The sequence below is a fragment of the Octopus sinensis genome, linkage group LG2 (assembly GCF_006345805.1).
Source record: "Octopus sinensis linkage group LG2, ASM634580v1, whole genome shotgun sequence".
Classification (NCBI taxonomy): Eukaryota; Metazoa; Mollusca; class Cephalopoda; order Octopoda; family Octopodidae; genus Octopus; species Octopus sinensis.
Genome location: NC_042998.1, coordinates 88874421 through 88898819, shown reverse-complemented (window position 1 = coordinate 88898819; position 24399 = coordinate 88874421). Strand labels below are relative to the sequence as shown.

The 24399-nt window shown below is 33.2% G+C and overlaps 1 protein-coding gene across 2 annotated transcripts in view; it reads right to left on the bottom strand.

The window, feature by feature from the left end:
* LOC115223833 (hyccin) overlaps positions 1-24399 on the bottom strand; it is a 374581-nt gene that overhangs the window by 98202 nt on the left and 251980 nt on the right. For both annotated transcript variants that reach the window (XM_029794513.2, XM_036515120.1), the window contains one exon: positions 10708-10829. In XM_029794513.2, the coding sequence (XP_029650373.1) occupies positions 10708-10829 (122 nt within the window). The remainder of the gene's footprint in view (positions 1-10707; positions 10830-24399) is intronic.

Here is a 24399-nt window from a genome sequence, read left to right as displayed (position 1 = left end):
TCAGCGTGTGACACCATAGTTGTCGCCGAGAATTAGATTTTTTTCCTCACAAATACTTATCCATATAATATATATCTATACATATACAATATATATACATATACACATATACATATATATATACATATACATATATATATATCTATGTACATATATACATATACATATATATATCATATATATACAGGGTGATTCAAAAGTCACCATACATAAGAACAATTTATTTTTTTATAAGAAACAGTTTTTTTATTTAACTGTTTCTTATAAAAAAATTAATTTTTCCTATGTAAGGTGACTTTTGAATAAAATGAACAAATGTATGGTAAATAAACAAACGATATAATGTGTACTAAGTGTACAACTGGACAGGAGACAGACACAGAAGGTCCCTAATTCTTCATCAGTTATCAACCAATTGGTATTACTCAGTTTCACACTAGTAATGATAAGACTGAGGACTTCCCATATTGGTGGTGCCCTCCAAAATTTGCAGAGAATATAGAGCCGAGAGCAAACAAAACAACAGAGTGGACACATGAAAATGAATAAATCTGACAAAATAAATAAAAAACAAGCAAAATACAGCCTTAGGGCCTTGTCGTTTTGGCCCTAAGGCTGTATTTTGCTTGTTTCTGTCTGGTGACCTCTTACTGTGGACTGGCCAAAATAAACTACAGTATTATATGTATGTATTGCTTGCTCCTTTTCTGGGTTAACACTTAATGGACATACATACACACAAACCTGCACAAAATTATATACATGTGTTTATAATATCAGTTTTCTATTTAAAAGAAAAATGAAAACTGGTTTATCTCAATTTTCGAAAGAGTGTGCATGTATGCATGCTCATAATATCATTTTCCTTTATATAAAAAAAATACATAGGGCTTAAATTCCTGAATGTGTGTGTGTATAAAAGTATGTATGAGTTTGTTTGTGTGTGGGGGAGAGAGAAATAGAGAGAGAGGGCGAGAGAAGGAGGGTGGGAGGATGGGAGAGAGCAAGTACAGATGATTTACAAAAATATGTTCAGTCAAAAGTACATTTTTGTTCTTGATTGCAAAGAAGGAATGGGGGAGAGAGAGAGGAGATTAGAGTTGAAACTGTCACCTGCTGGTCATGAAAACAATTGTAAATGACCTTGTTTGATGAGTTAGCACATACACACACATACAAACACAAAGAGAAAGTTTGTTGCTTGACACCAAGCATTAAAAGAGAGACAAAGAAGAAAAGCGGTTCAAGGGTGAAAAGGGGGACAAAATATAACTGTAATTATGAACAAATTAGAATGGCTCTCTGCTAGTAAGCTAATTCAGTATGTGAGAGTAGATTTAAGGTTAACAAGGCTTACAATGTATCTATATTTAACCCTTTCTCAGATATATATAACCAAGTGTATATATATATATATACTCACACTTGGTTGTAGCCTTGGTGCATAGGAAGGGCTAGATTTAATAGGATTAAATCTCTTGTAACCACTTAGCACTCTCTTTTGCAACTTAACACATGACTCATAGCTCTGAGACACTTGAACTTTCTCACAGTTCACAGTGATTATTCTGAAAGTGAAGATATGCAGGTTTACTAGATATACAATAATTTCAGGTGATAGATAAGCTGAAAAGATGTACACAGACTACTTTTTGCTTATACAAGTTATGAATCCTGACAAAACATCAAGGGCTGTCAGAAACTATTTCACAGTTCATGTAACAAACTATTCTTTTACAACTTTTACAATATTACTTAAACTCTGTTGATACCAACATGCCTGTCACCATTATTGGTCCTGTGGTACCAACTTCTTGTTTTAACGTGATCTAAATTAAAACTTTTCATCAAAACTGTATGTTATTTTATGTTCCAAACATCACCTTAATAATTACAGCTCTTTCACTAAATTCTTAATTATTGTTAAAATTAATGGAAACAAAGGCAGCATATTTCAATAGAAATACTGTAACAAAATGGTTAAAAAGAAATTAGCCCCTATAACAGAAACAGGAATTACAAGGGTCTGAAAATTTCATTTCAGAACAAATTAAATATTTTCAAATCACAAATAAAACACAGCACACAATATATGAGGAAAATTCACAGTATCTGCTTGCCTAACTAAAACTTCTATAAGAATTATTCTCAATTGAGGAATGGTCATCAAATGACACACACACACACACACACACACACACACAACACACACACACACTACACATATATTTCATATAGTTTTACATATCTCCAGCCAAATGATATTCTTACATTTTTGTTTCCACATATTTTTAAGCAAGTGTATTTCATCTTCATTTATAAGAAGCAAAATAATATTGTTCCTATGTCAAAACTTAATCAACTGCATATACAGATGAATATTACAAATCACTTCCTAGGTATAATTATGGAATAATTTTCTTCCTGGATCTCTGCACCGAAGAAGAAATGAATAATGGTAGATTAATAAAAAAATATATATATAAATATGTACAAATCAGGAAAAGAGAATTTATATCTGGACAATAATAACCTTAATTACAATGTAAGCAATACACACATACAGCATCATCATCATCATCATCATAGATAATATTGATATTATTTGTATGTGTATGTATATATATATATATATATATATATATATATATATACACATACACACATACTTACATATACAGAGAGAGAGAGAGAGACGAGAGAGAGAGACGAGAGAGAGAGAGAGAGAGAGAGAGAGAGAGAGAGAGAGAGAAATATGAATGAAATCATCCTCATTATTTGTACTTTATACATATATATATATATGTTAATATATATATATATATGTTAATCTGCTTTGCAAGAATCTTGGTATGAAACAGTGTTGCAAACCAATATTGTTGTGCTTTGGTTGGGTCATAGTACCAATAAACACATACACTATTATTCACTTCATTTATACTTTTATTGCAAACTAATTGGTCATACATTTCTCTTCCCACCCCACCCTATAACCTTTCCAATGATTTCAAATCATCAAACTGAATTCTTGTACATGTTATGTCAAGCATCTCCTCTATGTTTCCAAGTATGTGTGTGTTATCATGGTACTGCTTTGTTGAAATTGTTTTCTTATATTTTTATTTTCATTTTTTATTTTTGTTTTTTCACATGTGAGCGTTTGTAGGTTGTGCATTGTACATGTTCATGTTGTGCATGTGTGTGTGTGCATGATTTGTAGGTATGGGCATTTGTAGTTGGAATGTAGTGGTTGATGTAGTTGATACAAAGTTAACCAAAGATGACCACAGTACACACATAGGCAAAAACAAAACAAAATAAAAAGAAATAACAGCAAATACAATGTAAACAAACTAATATCACTATTTGAATGTAAAATAATTGAAAAGTTGATGGTAGTGGGATAAAAAAAATTATGAGAAATCAGTAAGAAACAAAATTAAAACTGAAGTAAGCTACAATCAATACTGGTATTATTGGCACTAGGACCTAACAATAAAATCACAACACTTTTGTACAAGAGATCGCAGATGTACAAAACTCATGTGTCAGAAAATAAGGAATACAAAAAAAAAAACAAGTGATGAGACTCCCTATAAATAATTTTGTTGAACAGTGAAAGAAACATAAAGACATTTTTGTAGGTCATTCTGTTCCACTGAGATGACAATCCTGTAGACCATAATGTACAACAATGACTTATAACTGGCCACATCAGTTTGATATTCTATTAGTTGAAAGTTAATCAATTTATATAACTTTGTTCTATGTCCATAGCTAAGAGACTTAATAATACAGGAAAACATACATACATAACAGTGACATACAATATTAAGACTATATAAGATATGAATGTTTTATAGATTTTCAGTGCCAAACTCAAATTCAATCAGGAGTTGGAATATGATCCTCATGATGAAAAGAACAATATAGATTTTAACTAGCTAAAACTAGTCCTAAAACAAACTTATGGGCTACAATAATACTTATGTATGAATGGCTCCACTTATATTCATATATAAGTACTTGTACACTGAAAACACAAATGGAGAAGAGTATAAGAGAAATGAGAAGTTAGTAGTTTATACATGGTCATCAAAACTGTATTGTGTCAGTCATATAGATACTTATATTGAAAGTGGTCTCCATACAGAACTGTCAAAGTTCCAGTTCAGTCAGTTGTTGCTGGATACTATCACACAAGAACATGTTGCTGCTGTAAACAAAAGTAGCATTGTCAAACAGATGAGCATTTTGTTAGCTTGCAGTGTTAAATGGAACTAATCCTAAGGATATAACTGACAAGTATATTTGTTGGAGATGGCACAATCGGTCAAATTCTTAATCAGTGGCTAAAGGGAAAAGAAAAACCACTATTCATTCTTTAACTCTTTAGTGTTCAAACTGGCCAAAACTGGTCGAAAATAATTCCCCTTTATTTGTCTGAACTAGCCAAATCCAGCTGTATCTAATTCCTCTACAAAATCGCTAAAAAAAAAATAAACAAGTCATGTTATTGAATTCTTGTAGCTTTGAAATAATGTGAGATAAAGCCATTTCCTGCCTTTATTCAAATAAAAATACTGTGAAAATTCCGAGACTTCTTGGCTTTTTCAACATTTGAAGATAAAGTGTATATCTTAGTTTTTAACGATAGGGTGTCAGCAAGTAGCGATTCCGACTTTGAAGGTTTTACTCTTGAGGATGTACCAAATATAAATGAAAACAGCAGTGATTTGTCTTTGGACAAATCTGATATTGATATTTATGAATCTTCATTGGACAAAGATTTTGATAATGAAAGTGATGAAAATAATATTGAAAACATTTTAGCAACATGGTTGAAGATTACTACATCAACTACAATTACTGATTTCACAGAAAAGACTGGTCCACAACACTAACTACCTCCCAATGCTCAACCATTGGACTATTCTTATTTTTACCAAAAAGTTTTTTGGAAATTGTCACGGAGGAAAAAAATAAATATGCTCAACAAATAATTTCTATTTGTGGAAGTCAACTGATACTGCAGAAATGTGAGCTTTTTTTTACTATAAACATTATGTTTGGTATCAAGCAGCTTCCTCGACTGTGGAACTACTGGAGTCCTGATATAACGTATGGTGATCCATATATCTCCAGCATTATATCTAAGACAAGGTATTCAAAAATATCTCAATATTTCCATTTAGTCGATTCCACTAAAAACCCCAGCAAAATCAACTCAAACTATAATCCCCTGTATAAAGTACACTCTGTAATTGATTTACTTTGTGATAGGTATAAAACAGTGTATCTCCCTGGGAAAAATCTTAGTACAGATGAAGTCATGATAGACTATAAGGACAGAATACATTCCCGACAAATCCATTAAATGGGGCATCAAGGTATGGGAAGTCTGTGAATCAAGACACAGGATATTGTGTGCACTTTAATGTCTAAACAGGTAAAAAGTATAGTGGAAACAGACCATATGGATTGGGATATGATGTAGTATGATATCTAACTAAACCATTTCACTATCAACACCAACACTTCTGTTTTGACCACTTTTTTTCTTCAGTGGCTTTGGCAGAACATCTTGCCTGTGTAAATAGTTACATGTGAAGTACTACTATGGGCAACTGCAAAGGTTTAACCCATGAAATGAAAACAAAATTTAAAAAAAGAGGGGATATTCTACAAATGCAAAAACAAAATTTGTTAGCAACTTTATACAAAGACAAAAAACAGATTTTATTTCTGTCTAGTAATGAACAACCTGGTGTTGGTGCTGAGGGAAAACCCTCTCTCTCTCTCTTTTGGAGAGGCACTGAGCACCTACATGCACATATACACACATGGCAGTAACTTCCGCCTACCGAATTCAATCACAAAGCTTCGGTTGGCTCGGGGCTATAGTAGAAGACACCTGCCCAAAGTGCCACGCAGTGGGACTGAACCCTAAACCATGTAGCTAGGAAGCAAGCTCCCTAACCACACAGCCATGAATATTTGCTATAATAAATATATGGGTGGGGTTGACCAGTATCAAGCATACTACCCAGTTGGATGACATAGGAGAAATGGTGGAGGTACATTTTGTGGTTTTTAGTGTATTTAACTATAGTTAATTCATATATTGTTTATGTAAAAAGCCACAAGGTACTTTGTCACCAGAGGACTACGACCATTTGAAATTTTGGGTTGACATCGCATCTCAGTTACATAACAGTTTTTCTTCCAGGAAGCACAGAACTGGGAGAAAAGTAAAATTAACTGAGGTAGATGTCAACAGAGAAAATATTGACTTCCATAAAGTAGAAAAGATAAATGGAAGGAAATAAGTTTGCAGACTACATTCGCTGTAAAAAAGAAAAACTCTGAAAGGATATCAGGTCGAGACCTCATATATGTGTTTCTTTTGCAAAGTGTCCTTGTGTAAAGTTTGCTAGGGACAGTTTCACAAAACAAATATAGCATAACTATATTTTGTTGTTTGATAGTAATACTATCATATATTCCTTTCATTTTATTACAAATAATACATGAAAGTGAGAAATCATCATTATCATATTAATTTTCAGTATGTTACACACCTGTATTCACCTTTGTCTCACCTGTTAATGAGCTTGTTTATATTAAATGTATTCATTAAATTGTATAAGAGTACATAGCCAATGAAAATGTTTGAATGAAATATAAGGAAAAAATTTTGTACCGATTATACCTGTATATTAATTAATTCAAATTAATGTACCTCATCTTGAAAAGTGGCAAAATTGTTGACGGTTGACATCTGGGATAATTTCAGTAATAAATCAAACAGGCAAAATGCATTAAGAATTTCAATTTTAGTGTTTATCCATGATGTTATTGCTTTTACACCTGTTAATTAAATTTACCTGCCCGTAAAAGTCAAATTTAATCAGGAAGATCAGCTAAAATTACATAAATATAAACCACTGTTATATAAACACCCACTGACAAAATTTCAAATCTGTTTGCAAAAATTTAACAAAGTTACAAGCAAATATTGTGGGCACCCCTCTTGAACCTGAATAATTCAAAATAATGTAAACAAATAAGCATTACATTTTACAGATTAATCTGAGCATTAAAAGGTTAATGTATGTTTTACTGTGTTAGCATTACTTGGAGGGGATTTGATTCCGAAGCAGAATTTTATGGCCAGATGTTCTTCCTGTAGTCAACATTTGTTTTAAAGTAAAAGAATTTTATATTCCACAAGTGTTCAAAAACATACAGCAATTGGTCATAATGTCAACATGAAATGTAAACTTCATCAGCATTTTACTTAAATGGTGACAAGCAGAATATTAATATTCACACATTTATATTTGCATGCATGCACATGCAAACATACACACACACACAACAGGTTTACTGCAGTTTAGCTGACACAGAATAACGGTAGAAGACACTTGCCCATGCTGTTATGCAGTAGGACTAACTCCAGATCACTTAGTTGCAAAATACACAAACACAAACTTAAGTATATTTATCTGGAACTTCAATGATGATAGAGAAGTTAGTATTTAGCAATTACTAGCAGTATCGCCCGGCGTTGCTCGGGTTTGTAAGGGAAATAACTATATAAGCATTTTTAGAGAGTTATAGCCAAAAAATAGCAAAAAATGCATTAAAAATGGAAAAAATATGATGGTAAATTTTTTTTAAAATCGTTGACTCATCGTAGACATTTTTAGAGAATTACTTCCCTTATATAATAGCGAAAAAATGCATTAAAATGGAAAAAAACGATGGTAAATTTTTTTTTAAATCGTAGACTCATGTAGACGCTTTCTTAGCCATTTCTGTTTTGGTGTCTTCAAGCCATGAAGTCGTTGTTCTAAAAGAACACTGGTCTCCTTGACAACGCATTACGACGTTGATTTCCTTACGCTCCCTTCCCCACAGGTGCAGGTGTGAGCGTGGACGCCCACTCCGCCGCCATCGACACACGAAAAATTATGCATTAAAATGGAATAAAAAATGATGTTAAATTATTTTTAAAATCGTAGACTCATCGTAGACGCGCGCTAATATTCAGACGGGCTCGATATGAATCACGACTATAAGCTACCCGAATTGGTTTAAACTGTACCGCAAAATGTGGGAGTAGTTAGGAATCTAAATCGAAGGGGACAGACACTCACACAACTACAGTTTTATATATATAGATATACATAGCGCAGTAGTGGTGAGATATGACAGCAAAGAAAAGCATACATTCACTCTCTGCATGCAATTAGACTCGGAAAGTTCGTGAGGAACCCATTGACCCAATTTGCTGACTTTTCCGATAGCACACAGGTCTCAATGAATGGTTGAATGACCAAATCCAAGCTTCTCTGCTAGTTCCTCAACAGTTACGATGATATTTTGTTCCACCAGGGTTTTTAGGATGTACTTGTCGAGTTCTACAGATCTTTCAGGATGAGGCTCGTCTTCTAGGCTGTAGTTTATGGCTCGGGATTTCTGGAACCACCATTGACACTGCCTTACGCTTATTGTCCAATCCCCATATACTGCATTAATATTTCTTGTACTTTGCACACATTTATATTCTGTTATTCTTTTATATGTTTCAGCCTTGAGGTTGTGGCCATGCTGGATCATGTGTGTGTGTGTGTGTGTGTGTGTGTGTGTGTCTATCTGTCTGTCTGTCTGTATGTATATATGTATATGTATGTGTGTGAACAATAATATTTTCAACAGATGTGTTGCAAATGTATCTGATTGTTCTCAAGCTTCAATACTGTGTGTTGTGTGTGTGTGTGTGTGTATGTATGTATGTATATGTATGTATGTATGTATATGTATGTATGTATGTATGTGTGTATGTATGTATGTGTGTGTGTATGTATGTGTGTGTGATATTGTATGTATGTATGTATGTATGTATGTATGTATGTATGTATGTATGTATGTATGTATGAGTGTTTTACTTTATTACTAATTACTCTCTTCCAAGAACATTTTCACTCACTCTTAGCTCTTAGCTTCCCATACATTTTACTCATGTATCTATCAGCGGCATAGACAGAATACTTTCACTTTAGTCTTCCTCAAATCACTCTGTTGCTATTTACTTTCATTTTATTCGTTGCCCACTGTGTGTGTGCGTTTGCGTGTGGTGTAAACCAGACTAAGAAAAGCATTTGACACACACACCAGAATGTGAGTTTTCTGTAAATTTTGCTTAATTGGAGTTTAAATTTTAAAAACTGGACCTGGCATGACGCGATGCATTGTACTCTTAAAACTGCTAGGTAAATTGTAATTGAAGAAATCCTATATTGTAGATTTGTATAACTCCCAAAGGGAGGCAGATAAAATCTGCCTTTTATAATAAGAGATATATAGTGAAAGCTTATAGTTGGAACCAGACATAATCTAAAAATACACAGGATGCTTGTATTATGGTAACTTGAAATTACTATTTTATAATTACAAAGGTAAATGCTAATGAAAAAACAAATGAACAGATCATTCATTATGTACAAAACAAAAATGTTTTGTATCTTTTTTCTCTACAGAATGAAATTATCTTAACACAGTAAAATACTACAAAAGACTCAGAAAATTCAACCGTAAGCTTCTAATTGGTGAAAATAAAGCCTAAATAATTATAGCATTTCATTTGGGTTAGCTAGAGAGCTATGAGTAAAAGCCTTCAAACTAATATAGGTCAACATAAAATTGCTTGACTACAAGATTTGACAAAAATAAGCTGGAGGATTTCTCAAAATAGTTATGTAGGAAATTGAAGTATACTTCAATTTTCTAAGACTGACACTAGTAAAATGGCAATGAGTTGGGAGAGATAGAAGTAGCTAAACAGTAATTCATATTAAGTTTAGCAAATTAATTACTTTAAAAATTTTTTAAATGTTTTGTTTTACTTTAAATCAAATTTTTAGAATACTTCTAGCTCTGAAAATTATGTTAGTTTAGAGAGAAATCTACCAAACAAATACAAACAGAAAGGAAAGCTGTTGAATGAACAACAACTGGAATTTTGAAACCCAATCAAATAATAAACTCATACATGTCATATTTATATATATGTGTACATTGTTACATTTACATGTGTGTGTGTGTGTGTGTGTGCTTTCTGTCTCTCCCCTTATCGTGACACTGCATGGTAGCTATCAATGAGCATTATCATCATACAAGCCATGTAGTACTGGTCCAGTGATGTAATCCATTCTTCCATGAAAGACATGTCTGACCATGCAGAAATATTATTTTGCTTGAAAATAGGCGAGGGTTGGTGACAGGATGGGCATCCAGCTGTAGAAAATCTGCTTGAATAAACTCCGTCTCTGACCCATGCAAGTAGACTTTAAATAAATGATGATGATGATGATCACTACTCCAATGAAATATCCCAATGAAAAAGGATATATTAACTTGTTCTCTAAATACAATGGTAGATATAATCTCTAATTTAGGTTCAAAGCGAGCAATTTTGAGGGGAAGGGTTAGCCAATTAGATTAACCCTAGTACTTGATTGGCATTTTATTTTATCTACTTTGAAAAAGTGAAAAGCAAAGTTGTACTTGACAGAATTTAAACTCAGAATAGAAAAACATGGAACAACTGGCACATAGTATTTCCTGGTGCTCTACCAATTCCACCAACTTACTGCACTTTCCAATGATAAAAGTTAATAAGAGCAAAAAGTGTCAACTAACCTGTTCTGACCATGTATCATCTCATACTGTGGATGACGATTACCAGTCCAAGTTTCAGCTTCCGTTTTTTCATACCTGGCTAATGCACTTTCAGTAAGCGCAAGTGTACTCAAGTTTACTGGCTGCAAAAAATTAAGAAATAAATAAAATGACAATGAGAATCAGTTAAGTAATAAAAAAACTGAAGCATCATTTCAAAATTAATTTAGTCAATACAACTTTATTTGCAGATTACACCACTGGACCAGTGCTACAACGGTTTCTTGCTTTGCTGTTTCTGTTGTTTGTTGAAATATATATTTTCAAACCATTGCCTCGTCATGTCTTCTTTTTTGTCAAAGGCATACAGAGTGTATGGGTCACTTATGTAGTATATTCTCATGATTTATCTCACCTCATTTTTAATGTAGAGTGCCTACTATTAATAACACCTGATCCTACAGGTACAACCTTGCTCATAATAACCTCAATATTCAAGAAAATAAAGTATAAGAAATTCAAAAGCAGAAACTCACAATAACTTTGGTTATGTGTAAAACATAGCTTATAAAGACCCATCACATTAACTATTAAAAGAGTATCTTATTTCAACAGAGCCATACCCATGTAATATTAATCATTACTTACACTGGCTGAGTTTTAGTCTTAAAATACTAATGAACAATATGGCAATGGAGAATCTTAATGTGCACTTCAGTAACCCTACATCTTAACAGCCAGCTATATAATAGCAAGATGCTTTAAGTTTAAGTATCTTGACATTATCATTAAACTTGGCAATAGATTGTGTTTCCTGTTGTCTATCATTGTCCCTCCTTGAATTTTTCATCAACCTTGTTCTTCACTATATTTGTCCCTTCACCAACTCTATATCTCCAATCATCCATCACTCTCTTCATATACACTTGCAACATCAATCCACTCTCACTCCCTGTTCTTCTGTCTGCACTCACCTCTATTCACCTTCTTATACATTCAGGGTTCACCCTGACATCCCAGTACCACTATTTCATCTCTCTTTCTAGTTCCATCCCAATTACCCCCACCCACTCTTCTACAATGTGAGGAGTTATGTAACTTCTCAACAACAAGAAACCTGTTCTGTTCTGGCCCCTTCTTTCATACTTTAACCTCTGGTCTTCTAGCATAAATCTACATCCATCTTTACTCTAGTATAACCAAGATGAATGAGTTCTTTGTTTTAAAAGTTGCATAGTGACTTCACTAGTGCTGGTGCCATGAAAAAGTACTCTGTTTACAAGGTACTTAAATGGCTGGCATTTGGAAAGAGCATCCAACCATAGAAACATAGACGAAACAGACATTGGAGTACAATGCAGTTCTTAGAACCAATATAGATGGACATTAAAAGGTGATGATGAATATTTTTTTCTTACTAAACTAGCATAGATAGGGCAGATCTGCAGTAAGGTGAATCCCTGTTCACTTTAGTTTCATGTGACTGCATCTTTGAGATATGTTATCCTAAGATCTACTTTATTTCCTTCCAAAAGGCACTTTACCAACAAACACACATAATCCAGATACATCAACTATCCCAACCTGCATGATTGTTTCACTTGCATACATTAGATGCTTTTTTCAGTTCATCTGTGCTCCAAATTTCATACAAAATTGCCACAGGTCACACTTAACTATGCTTGCAGGTCCCTACAGCCAGTTACGATGTTTTACTATCAAGGAGCCTTATAAATTTTGCATATCTCTCTCTCTCTCTCTCTCTCTCTCTCTCTCTCACACACACTCCTCCTCTCTCACACATACACATGCACACACACTCTCTCTCTCTCTCACACACACACACACACACACACACTCTCTCTCTCTCAGTATGTGTGTGTGTATTTATATATTTATTTATGTGTGTGTATTTATATATATATATATATATGTGTGTGTGTGCATGTGTATAGGTATATAAACATACACATACATATAGGACTTATGTCCCTTTTTCTACACTTGTATAGGTGGGATAATTTTTAGCTGTTGTTAAATGTAAGGCTGTCCATCACTATAAAGTGTGAGATAGAAAACACTTTTATTTGTCAGGAAAATTAAAGTGATCAGAGTTCTGCTGTAAGTTTCAATTTACACAAAGGTTGAGGTAAGAACATTTGAACATATGACAGGACTTTTGCTTGTCTAATAGATACTATATGATAAATGCCTCACAAACCCTAGTTCTTATACTGGCTCTTAGTAGATGCTGTGTATATATGTAAATGCCTCTCAAATCCCAGTAAGCTTTTAAAAGGTCAATGGTTAGTTCCAGTTCCATGGCATTAAAGGAATGAAATATTAACTTCCTGAATAGAAGTTAACTATCCAGAATGGATAGGATGTTGGCTTAAAACAGATAATACTTCTGGATTATCTGGTAGGTCAGCTGTTAGGGCATGATACTATTGTGATTGGGTGATTATCCATGAGCACTGGCACTTAGGTGGAATCTGAACTCTGGATGTAAGAAACCAAAAGTGACACCGTGCTTTATACTCTAATTCACTTCCATGCAATGCTCCTAGTTTTATTAACCCCAAAAGGATAAAGAACAAAATTGATTTCAGTGGGATATGAACTTATGAACTTGGAGTGAAGATAGCTGGAACAAATACCACAAGTCATTGCACCTATCACCTTAGCAACTCTACCAAATCCCATACACATATTCAAAGACAGGCAGACAGATATAAGTTTGCATATCTACCTTTTCCTGATTGCATAGGCAGAATTTTCTAGTTTGATGCCCTTCATGGCTTATTTCCAAAGAAGGTAATATTCCCCTATGAATGGCCTAGATATGCTTTTGTGGTGGACAGTAAACAAATGACACTGTTTGCATGAATGATGAGGCTTTGGTTTATATTTAACTTGTAACATGTCAAGACATGCCAAGAAACCTGGATATATTCTCATGGTGGGTTGCAAACAAACTGTCTGCATGAATGGTGAAGCTTTTGTTTAAATTCAACAAATACACATGTGGAAACAAAGGGAAATTTGAACTCACTTGCACATACATATATACATCATTTTATATGTAATAGACTTCTTTCAGATTTTGTCTAATAATTTCACTCACGAGGTATTGTTCAATCAACAGATGTAATAGAAGACTCTAGCTGACAGCATCTATGCAGTGAGACTGAACTCATAACCATGTGGTTCTGAAACAAATTTCTTAACCACACAGCCATGCCTGGGCATCATCATCATCATTGTTTTAACATACACTTTACTATGCTTGCAGAGATGAGACAAAAATTGTTGAGGTACATATTTTTTAATAATTGAATGCTCTTCGTATTGTCAACCTTCAACTGTTTCCAAGTAAACTAGTATTCCCCTTGTTACATGGGTGTAAGAGAGAGTGTGTCTCATAATAAGTAACAAATGGAACTGATATGGGTTTCAGTTAATGCAATATGCTTAACACAGAATATAATGTATAATAACAACAGATAAAGAACTCTCTGAAAGATATCAGCCCAAGACTATAAACATATAATTCTGTATAGCTACCTTAACTAACTGAAAACTAAGAATCAAACATTTTAGGAAATAACTGAAGCAAGAAGTTAATATTATGTCCAAGGAATGAAGATTAACACAATCTGCTTAAATAACAAAAGCTGGAATTTAACAGTAGCTCTCATGATTCTTGAAAGGGTCAAATTAATTTATGTTTACAATTCAAAGACATCGGAAATCTTTCTACTTAAAATGTTTAGTTGCCTAGTTCATTGAATTTGTGTTAAAAGAAAAGCTAGAATGTCAGAAATGCAACAAAATCCAGCAACATCTTAGGTTAATGCTTGATAAGACATATGAGAAAGAAATATACAAGAAACCATCAAACAAACTGAAATTTATATGCAGTCTTTATAACATAATGAGATAATTTGAGAATGGAGCGGAGTGAACAATGTGATTGCAGAGTACCCACTGAACATGTCAGAAGGTTCACAAACAGGTGGACCCATGAAGTTGCTGAGTGGTATCTAAAAGATTGGAAAAGACCACCTGACAGGCCTCCATGATGATGGGAAGACAAGTTAGTCAAGCAATATAGGTTGAAATAGAAAAGAATTGCACAAGCAAGACAGAATTGGAAAGGCATTAATTCTCCGCCCCTTTAATTCACTCAATTTTCACAGAGTACAAATGAGAGAGAGAATTAAAGGGGTGGAAGAAAGGTATTATAAGTCCAACAGTTGTTTCTGGGGGCTCAGAGATCCATGATAATGTTGGTAGATGTAGTTCATCACAATATGCAGCCATAATGGATGCAGTTAACATTGGATAAGATGAGCCTCCATCACCAGGGTAGAGAAGACCTTACATTTCAGATCTTAATGCAGAGAAGTTCAAAGCTGTCATTTGTACTCTATGTAAGTTGGATCTATTAATATAAATATCTATATATTTGCACTTAAATATTCACTTGCAAATCTCCATCTTTTGCTTTTTCTCATTTTGCATGTATACATATATACATGTTTTGTGCTTCATACCCAAACTATCATATTATATTTAATATATTTAATTTGTTTATCCACATAATTGCCTCTATATCCACTCAACTTGATCCCTCTTATAGCGATGCTTTTACCCTGTGGAATTGATCCCTTGTAAAGACATTGAAGTCTAAGTTTAAATCTTTTGAGTACTACTAAGTGTCTTCCATACAGAGAATCTTTGCATATTTGTGAGTGTAGATATATTTCATCATTTAACATTTGCTTTCTATGCTAGAATGGGTTGGACAGTTCAGCAGGAACTAGAGAGCCAGTGGGCTGCACCAAGCTCCAATGTCTGCTTTAGCATTGTTTGTACAGCTGAATACCCTTCCTAATGTCAACCACTTTACAGAATGTACTGAGTAAAGTTTAAATAGAATATATCTTTCCATAATAAAAGGTTGGATGTGCACAACAACTACCTTTCTGACAGCCTAATCAGAGTAAAATGAAAATCTTTTCAAGATTATTTACGTGCAGTTGTTTATAACTGCATATTCAGAAACATCTGAGAGTTAATCCAAGTGAATTCAGTTGCAATTTTCAGAACTGCAGCTCCTCTTGTGAGGTAATTAGTTTCAACATTTTGCAGGTTCTCTTTAATGAATTTCTCTTTTATCTAGTGAGGTTTATGAATTTATTGAGAAGCAAATCCCTCGAATATTTCAATCGTCATTTGATGTCCGTTCCTCCATACAGGCATGGGCAGAATGGTTTGACAGAAGCTGACGAGCCAAAGCAAAAGGCTGCACCAGGCTCCAGTCATCTGTTTTGGCATAGTTTCTATGGCTGGATGTGCTTCCTAACACCAACAACCTTACAGAGTATAGTGGGTACCTTTCATGTGCTGTCACCGCAGGTGCTTTTTACATGGCACCAGTATGGGTGATTTTTACATGGTGCCCAGCATGGGTGCTTTTCAGGTGGTGCCAGCATGGGTGCTTTTTACATAGCACCATCACACGTGCTTTTTACATGGTGTCAGCATAGATGCATTTTAGATGGTATCAGCACAGGTGCTTTTTATGTGGCACCAGCACCCATGGGGTCACCAAACAGCTCGCAACACAAGGCCTCTCAGCTGAGATGGAGAGGAACCAAGAGAAATGGCCATGTGCTAGGCAAGATGTTGGAGTATGATAGAGGGACAGGGATAGCTGTCTTACAAAAGGAGAGATACTTGGCAACCCCAATAGGACAAGGGAGGAAAGGGAAGTGAGAGAACGTTTGAGAGAAAAATAGAGAGAAGTCAGAATGACAGAGAGGGCCAACCCATGGGGAGTATAAGTAGTGCAGAGGGAATAAAGGAGATGTTCCATAAGAGCATGAGATGAGAAATAATTATAAATAGCAAGTGATGGCAAGAGGAATTGGAGTGGCTGGTGGGGTATGGTGGACATGTAGAAGCATGGAGAGGTTGTGGATAGGCATGTGAGAGAGAGTGAAAGGACCTGCAGTGGGTGGTGGCAATGTTGGGAAGATGGGCAGTGGAGAAGTTTTGCCAGAAGACAGACTTATGTGTGTGAAGGAAAGCATGCATGGTCACAAAGGGCATGTTTGTATGTTACTCTTTATGGAAATGCTTATTTTAAATAGCAGTAAAGGTTGTGTGTAATTTTGAAGTTCTTTTTTTTTTTTAAATCAACATGCAAAATCGATATATTATTTTTTTTTAAATTACATGGTCAGCAAAGATGGATTGAGCAATAAAACATTTTATTGTCTAAGTAACCTGGTATTTAATAATAAAATCAACATGTATAGTTTACAGTGAATTCCAGAAAATATAAATAACTTATTTTTTATTCAAATGTATTGATATATATTTGCAAATCCTTCAAGTTATGTATTTATTCTTTCCATTCTTGCATCTTATAAAAGCACATAAATTTCTGTTATTATTCTCAAATGTCAAATAAATAAATAAATAAATAAATAAATAAATAAACTAAAATCCAATGCTGTGCCAAGATTTCTCTATATCTAGTTATTTCAAGAAATTAGGTCTTTGTCTTTCGTTTATAAAAAAAGTTATCTTTTAGTATAAAATATTATTATTAAATTTGAAATTTAATATATTTTAGTTAAGTTTATATTTTTGGAGTTTTAGTTTATAATTGTGATAACATGTAGGTGTACTGTAAGGATGTGACTGGCAAATTTTCATTTGTATAGAAATAACTGGTAGCAATCCAAAAATAACTAAAAAGAGACTGCACAATATTAAAGCCTATTATTTCCTTAAAACTAAAAATTCAGCTTTGAAAACATCCAGATTTCTTTTCTTTTCCTTTTTAATTTTTTTTATGATTAATTTTATCAAATTCTGAGAATATCTGAAATATTTTCATCCTTGAAAAATGTAAGTCTGTTCTCTCTTTTACAGCTGAGTCTGCATAGTACTTTAATTAATCATACCCACAAGTATGTCAACATACACTGGAATGGAACTTGAATTCATGTTATAATATGTTTGGTCCTTTTAGTATGTTTTCTTTCTTTCTTTACCTATACTTCATCCCGAGAATGGACAAGGTCATGCCTTAGCTTTTTTCCTTGGAGCACAAAATTAATGACACAAAACTACTCTTTGTCATTGCTGATCATTAAAACAAAGTTCTTGCATTCTTTATAAATTCTTTTACAAGAAATTATAGAACATTTGCACGGTGATATTAATATTACATCATAAACTATCAGTCAGTTCTTGAGACTGCTTTTGATTTCATTGCTATTAAGTAACATTGTTAATTAGGGCAAACCAATTAGTGTGCAGCCTATTTTTAACTTATGAGGGAATTAACTTGTAAGATTGTGAATGTAAAATGAAATTAGACATTATAAGCATCAATTTGCAACTGAAAAGAGCAACAGGCCCACTACCACTAGCAATACTTGGTCACCTGACAAATAGTTAATTGTTTAAATCCTTTAGTATTCAAATTATTCTGTCAAATGTAATCCTTATTTATTCACATTGTTTTGAATTAATTATGCATTATCTCAAAGCTTTAAGAATTCAATGATATGACTGTATATTTCTAGAATCCTATTGTAGGGTAGGTGCAAGAGGCCAGATCTAGCTGGTTTGAACATAAAACAGGTAGAACATGTGGGCCAAATGTAGTGGGTTTAAATGCTAAAGTGTTAAGTCTTATGTCAGTGTTCTTCCTGTATTTATTATCTTAGATTGGAGTTTATAATTGTTTAACATGCATTTAAAAATTAGACTACAATTAATTAAATCATTCACATAACTGGAAACTTTTTTTACAAAACAACCTCAGCTATCATAAAGATATAACAAGTAGATTTTGCAGTAAATATTGAGAACCAGATGTTTAATCAATCTGTCCAGCCTAAACAAGTGAATGAGCCTCTATAGAGTGACTCAGCTGGCTAAAACAACAGCAAAATTTTCCTTACATCATGCCCTGCATATTTTAAATAAAGGAGGATAGATTTGGCACTATAATCACAAATATAAAAAAGATTGAAGAGATAGCTACGACTGAAGTATCTTTAATCAACAGTCAGCATGATCAGGTTGACTTAGAGCTAAACAACAGCAACAACTAACTTATAGTTTTTAAGGTACTTTATGAGGTTAATATCATCAGTAAGCAAATACATAAGCAATAAATTGTATATCAAGAATAGGAACTGACCTGAAAAACCTAGAGTCCCAATTTTATAATTGTTCTCACCAATTATTTTATAACTCATCACCAACACACAACTATTTCCTTAAATGCTAAAGTTTTCACTTGTTTGGTAACTCTTATACTTCTGAAGCACGTCTCCACCAAAGTCACCAGTAAAGATAATTGTTATGGAAGAACAGAAATTTGAGTAGCTTACTATAACTTACCTGATGCCTAATTATTGTAAATTAATATCTTGCTACTGTTGACATTATTTCAAACTTCTAAGGTTAACAAAATAAATAGCAATGTCATACAATCAACAATGCTTTCTTTTAAATAAATATGTTATCTTGTACCCCATTAAAGCATTTTCATAAGCACCATTCTGTACATCATTGTCATTTATATCTCAGTTAATGTTCTAAAAGTTCATTCATTGTCTCAGTTACTAACAACTATTTCATTCCCTCAACTCCCACACAGCAATTCATAATATTTGTTTAAGCTTTCCTAGTAACCATACATGTAAACACTGTTTCAGTGCATATGCTGATGACCTGCCAAAATCAAAATTGACATTAAAAACACAATAATACTCAGTGGTGTTGCATCACTGCATTTCAATTTTTATTCACAAACTTTTATGACAAATGTTTTGTGATTCAATGTTTTTGGTAATGCCAACTGGTTTACTAAATACCAGAAGTCTAAAAGTCTATTTGAGGCACTGCTTAGTGTTTTTGCAAACAGAACATGGTAAAAACTGAAAGCAACAATACTGTAAAACATCAATATTTATAGCATAATATCTCAGTTACTAAGAAAGGGACTTGAAACTGAATATTTTCATGTTATTTTGATGCATATGAAATTAGGTGTGCTACCAATTGCTTTATTTTGAGATAGATTAAAAGAACAAAAGACAAACAGACTAAACAGATTGATAGTAACAAGAGGATGGGCATAATTGCATGATTAACCCTTTCGTTACTGTATTTATTTTGAGATGCTCTGTGTTTCTTCCAATTAATATTGAATATAACAAAGAATTTAGTAAAATAATCTAGTTATCATTAAGCTTGTGCTAAGAGCATAAATTGTGACTAAGGTTTGGTGGAAGATTTTAATTAAAAACTTATGAAAACAAGACATTTGTACTACAGAGCCAGGGGTGGTTTCAGCTGGGTCAGCATCAAAAGGGTTAATGGTTGCTTCACAACCATATGGATTTGAGTTCAATTCTACTGCAAGGCTCCTTCAGCAAGAATATTCAACCATTGTCTTAAGTTGACTAAAACCTTGTGAATGTAATTTAGTAGATGGAAACTATACAGAACCCTTTTGGAAAGACTATTCCAGTCTTTGGGGGATATATTTAACCCTTTAGCATTCAGATTATCAAACATAATATTTATTTATTTACATTGTTTTGAATTCATCATGCAATATATGATAGCTTTGAGATTTTCACAATGTGATAATGTGATGGTTTGTTTTTAGAATGACATTGTAGGGTAGGTGTGAGAGACCAGATCTGACTGGTTTGAATATAAAATAGGTAGAAAATAGGGCCAGATAAGGCCCTGCTACTACAAAAGCTCCTTTATAGAATCCAATTAGCTCAAGACATCATCAGGAGGATGATGTCGTGAGCTAACTGGATCCTATAAAGGAGCTGTTGTGGTAGCAGACCACGAAACACGGTTGTAATTCCTGGTATCATACCATCCCAAACCCTTGGGTACCTTTAGTAGAATCCACTTTGTTGCAAGCAATCAGATCAATGAGCAAAAAACCTGAAAAGAGGTCACATTGTTTTTTGATGGGTTTTGACTCAAGTATTAAAAAAAAAATGTCCAATATTCTTTCTTCTTTCTTTCATTTCATCTTAGTTTCATTGATAAATACAAAAGAGAACAATTTATGGTATTTTTTCAACCTGTTACTAAAGTAACATACCAACATTATTTTGACATCATAAAACAGTTTATCTCTTGTGAAGAATTTTCACTCCATAAAGTTGTTATTTGTAACAGATGAAACATTTTTGCTCATTTAACTCTCTTGTTACTCTATTTCCATTGAAATACACTACCTTCATTTCAATTAATTTTGAAAATGAAGAATTTAGTAAAATAAGTTCATCATTATCAATCTGGTGTTTGAAACATAAACTAGCATGAAATTTTGATGGAAGATTTTAATTTAAATCTATGAAAAGAGACATTTGTATCATAGAACCAGAGATGGTTTCAAACTGGTTGGTATCAGAAAAGTTACACTTCTGTCAAGATAACTTTAAAAAGTTTTTTTATATGGATTAAGGTTATTTCTTCGTGGTTCAAGTAAATAACTTCTAATCAAAATAAATATTTTAAAAGGCGAACAGAAGACAACAGTCTTGTTCAGAAGAATATATGATGGCATGCTATATAAATAAAAAGTTGAGGATAGGGGATAATGGTAAAATATCTTATGGAAATAACAAGAAGCCCTATCTGATTGATGCCATATAAAATGTAGAATAGAACAAGTATAAGAGTTGATGTAATAGGAATGAGCAAAGGGAATGTTTTCAATACTTTTCTAATATATCAGAGATCTCTAACTAAAGAACAGAAAAGAGTGGGAAAATAGAATTCACTAAGAAACTACTTCAATCGAAAATAATAAAAATGTAAGAGCTAGAATAATTTTTTTCTGCTTCTGATATACTCTCTAACCTACAAACCACAAAACAAACAAATCATTAAAACATGTTAATGAAAGCACAATCACCTACAAAATGAGCATGAAGAATGTGAAAAATCTGTTATTTCCTTTGCTAAGAGAACTACTTCATTCTGATAATGGCATGCTATGCTGACTAAGCTAGAGTGACCAAAATCAGGGTGGTTGTTTCTTAATAAAACAGAAAAATTTAATTTCCTATGAAAATGGTTTTACAACAATTTGAAATGGAAACTTTTTTCTTTTTCTTCTTTACTTTTTTATAAATTTTAGTGAAAGCATTTTTTTCTGGTAGTAGCTGCTATAATTACTGCAATTATCATAATGCATCTTGATTAGAAAATACTAAAAAAATGGGGCTTGATATAACCAGATATTGTAATATGAAAATTTACTTTGAAATAATATCCTTAAAGTTTAGATGTATTCCCTCAAGTAATGACTCAGCTGAGAATATTTCCCAAGTAACTCAGTGAAATCACTGAGCTAGAGAGTTTAATTTTAAATTAAACTGGTTTCACTTACAATTGGGTATTTAAATGAACATTTCAATAATATTTCTGATAAATATTTGAAAACTAAAACAAGATATTCACTTAATTAAATATGAAGCCTTATAATAGAAAGAGAAAATATGAAGCTTTACTGTGAGTGGAAAGCAAAATGTAGTTCATGATATTCATTCTTTTCCAAGATTCAAAACGAGGCCATACATTTATTTTATTACTGCATAAAAAGATACCAATACCTAGAACAAATCTCTAGAAATTCTTTTTTATGGTTGTATCTTCAATTCAACCAAAATCATTAAATTAAGCTGGCTACATATAAAGACTATCATCTCCCACATTGAAATTGATAGTCAGTCACAGATGTTAACAGAGCTGTATCATATAAATTATATATTACATTTTGCACTTGTTAGAGTCAAAATTAGGTATGCTGCAAGAAAAGCAATATTTGATCAGCAGAAAGTAATAAAATGGCAAAGAAAGTCCTAGATAGAGGGGGAAAAAATTTATGCCACTCTAAGTGATATGTCAATGTTGAAACATCTCATAATTGGAGTCAATATGCTGTAAAAACATAATATACTCTCAATAACTTGGTGTCCTAACCATCATGTTTACCCTAGGAGCCATTTTCTTCAGCGAGAATAAAAAAGAAAAATATCATAATGGTATTCTAAGTAATTCTGACAGAATATGCTTTATGAAGTTATTTTTTTTTCATTACAATAATAATTCTTCATCGTTGTCGTCATCCTCATCATCATCATCATCTAACACCTGTTATCCATGCTGGCATGGTTTGGACAGTCTGACAGGAGCTGGCTGGTGAGCCAGAGGACTGTACCAAGCCCTATTATCTGCTTGACTTGGTTTCTACAACTGGACACCCTTCCTAATGCCACCCACTTTACAGAGTGCACTGGGTGGGTGCCTTTAACATGGCACCAGCACCAACTGGATGATCAAGTATCTTGCAACACAAAGACCCCTCAACTGGGAGGGAGAATAGTAATGAAGGCAGTGGCTTTATATCAGTTGGTGAGAGGTTAAAGTATAATAGATGGATAGAGAAAGGGGTCCTGATGTAGAAGAGATACATGGCTGCCCCATTTGGATAGCTGGCACTGATTTTGTTATGACATTTTGTATCCGAGACGCCTGATGAAAACAAAAACAATGAAATCAAAGATGAAAAATGGGTAATGGGCATATATGACATACTGTAGAGTTAGTTATATCTAAATGTAAAATCCTTTAGCCAGCCTCAGCACATGTGTGAACTATTCTGAACCACAGCTTATAGTGGTTACTAGTCCCTAAGTGAATGGTAATAAATCTACTACTAATATAGGATAAAAAAATTTTCAGAAAAAATTTTTATTAAAAGTGGCAGCATATTAAAATACCTAGATATAACTGGGGTACTCATGACTCTTGCTTAAGCTTTTTTCCATGGGTGCTTGTAAATATTTAATTTATTTCTTATCGTATTTTCTACTGAAGAGAGAAGGATACATAGAATTAATCCCGAAATTGATTTAATATAGAAATAATGAACTTTTTTAAAAAATTCTGTTAGCTAACTTTCCTCAATTTCAGCATGTGTATTTATAGTGATTGTAAAATGAAATCTGGAAATTGACGATTTAAATGTCTGTTCTCAGCATATTGGCATAGGAATAATTTTTCTTTTGCCCTTGTTCATAAGTTATATATATATATGTAGATATACACACACACATATGTATGTGATGAGCTTCCATACAGTTTTTGTATACCAAATTCACACACACAATGCATATGTCAATTCAAGGCTATAGTAGAAGACAACTTGCTCATAGCAGGACTGAACCTGAAACCACATGTCTGAAGAGTGAGCTTTGTAACTACACAGCTGTGCCTGGAATTAATTCATATCATGAAGTTGATTGTTTCGTTTTTATTGTTTTGTTTTTGCTTTATTCTTCTAAATGTTGTAACTCATAAGTAGGAGAACAAATGTGCTTCATATGAAGACTTAAGATAAAACCGTAACATGGAGCAGTAACAGTTGTAATGATGGAATATGACACAAAGTGTTGTGTCATCAGCATTTGCCAACTATATACAATTATGTAAAGAAAAAGCATATTTCATGATCAGAATAATTAAAAGTCACCATATATTCAGATATGTGATAAAAGGCAAGCCATATTGGTTGATGAGTATTGTTTTGCATCAGTGACTACAGGAGACAATTACTTGCTAACTTTAGTTTAA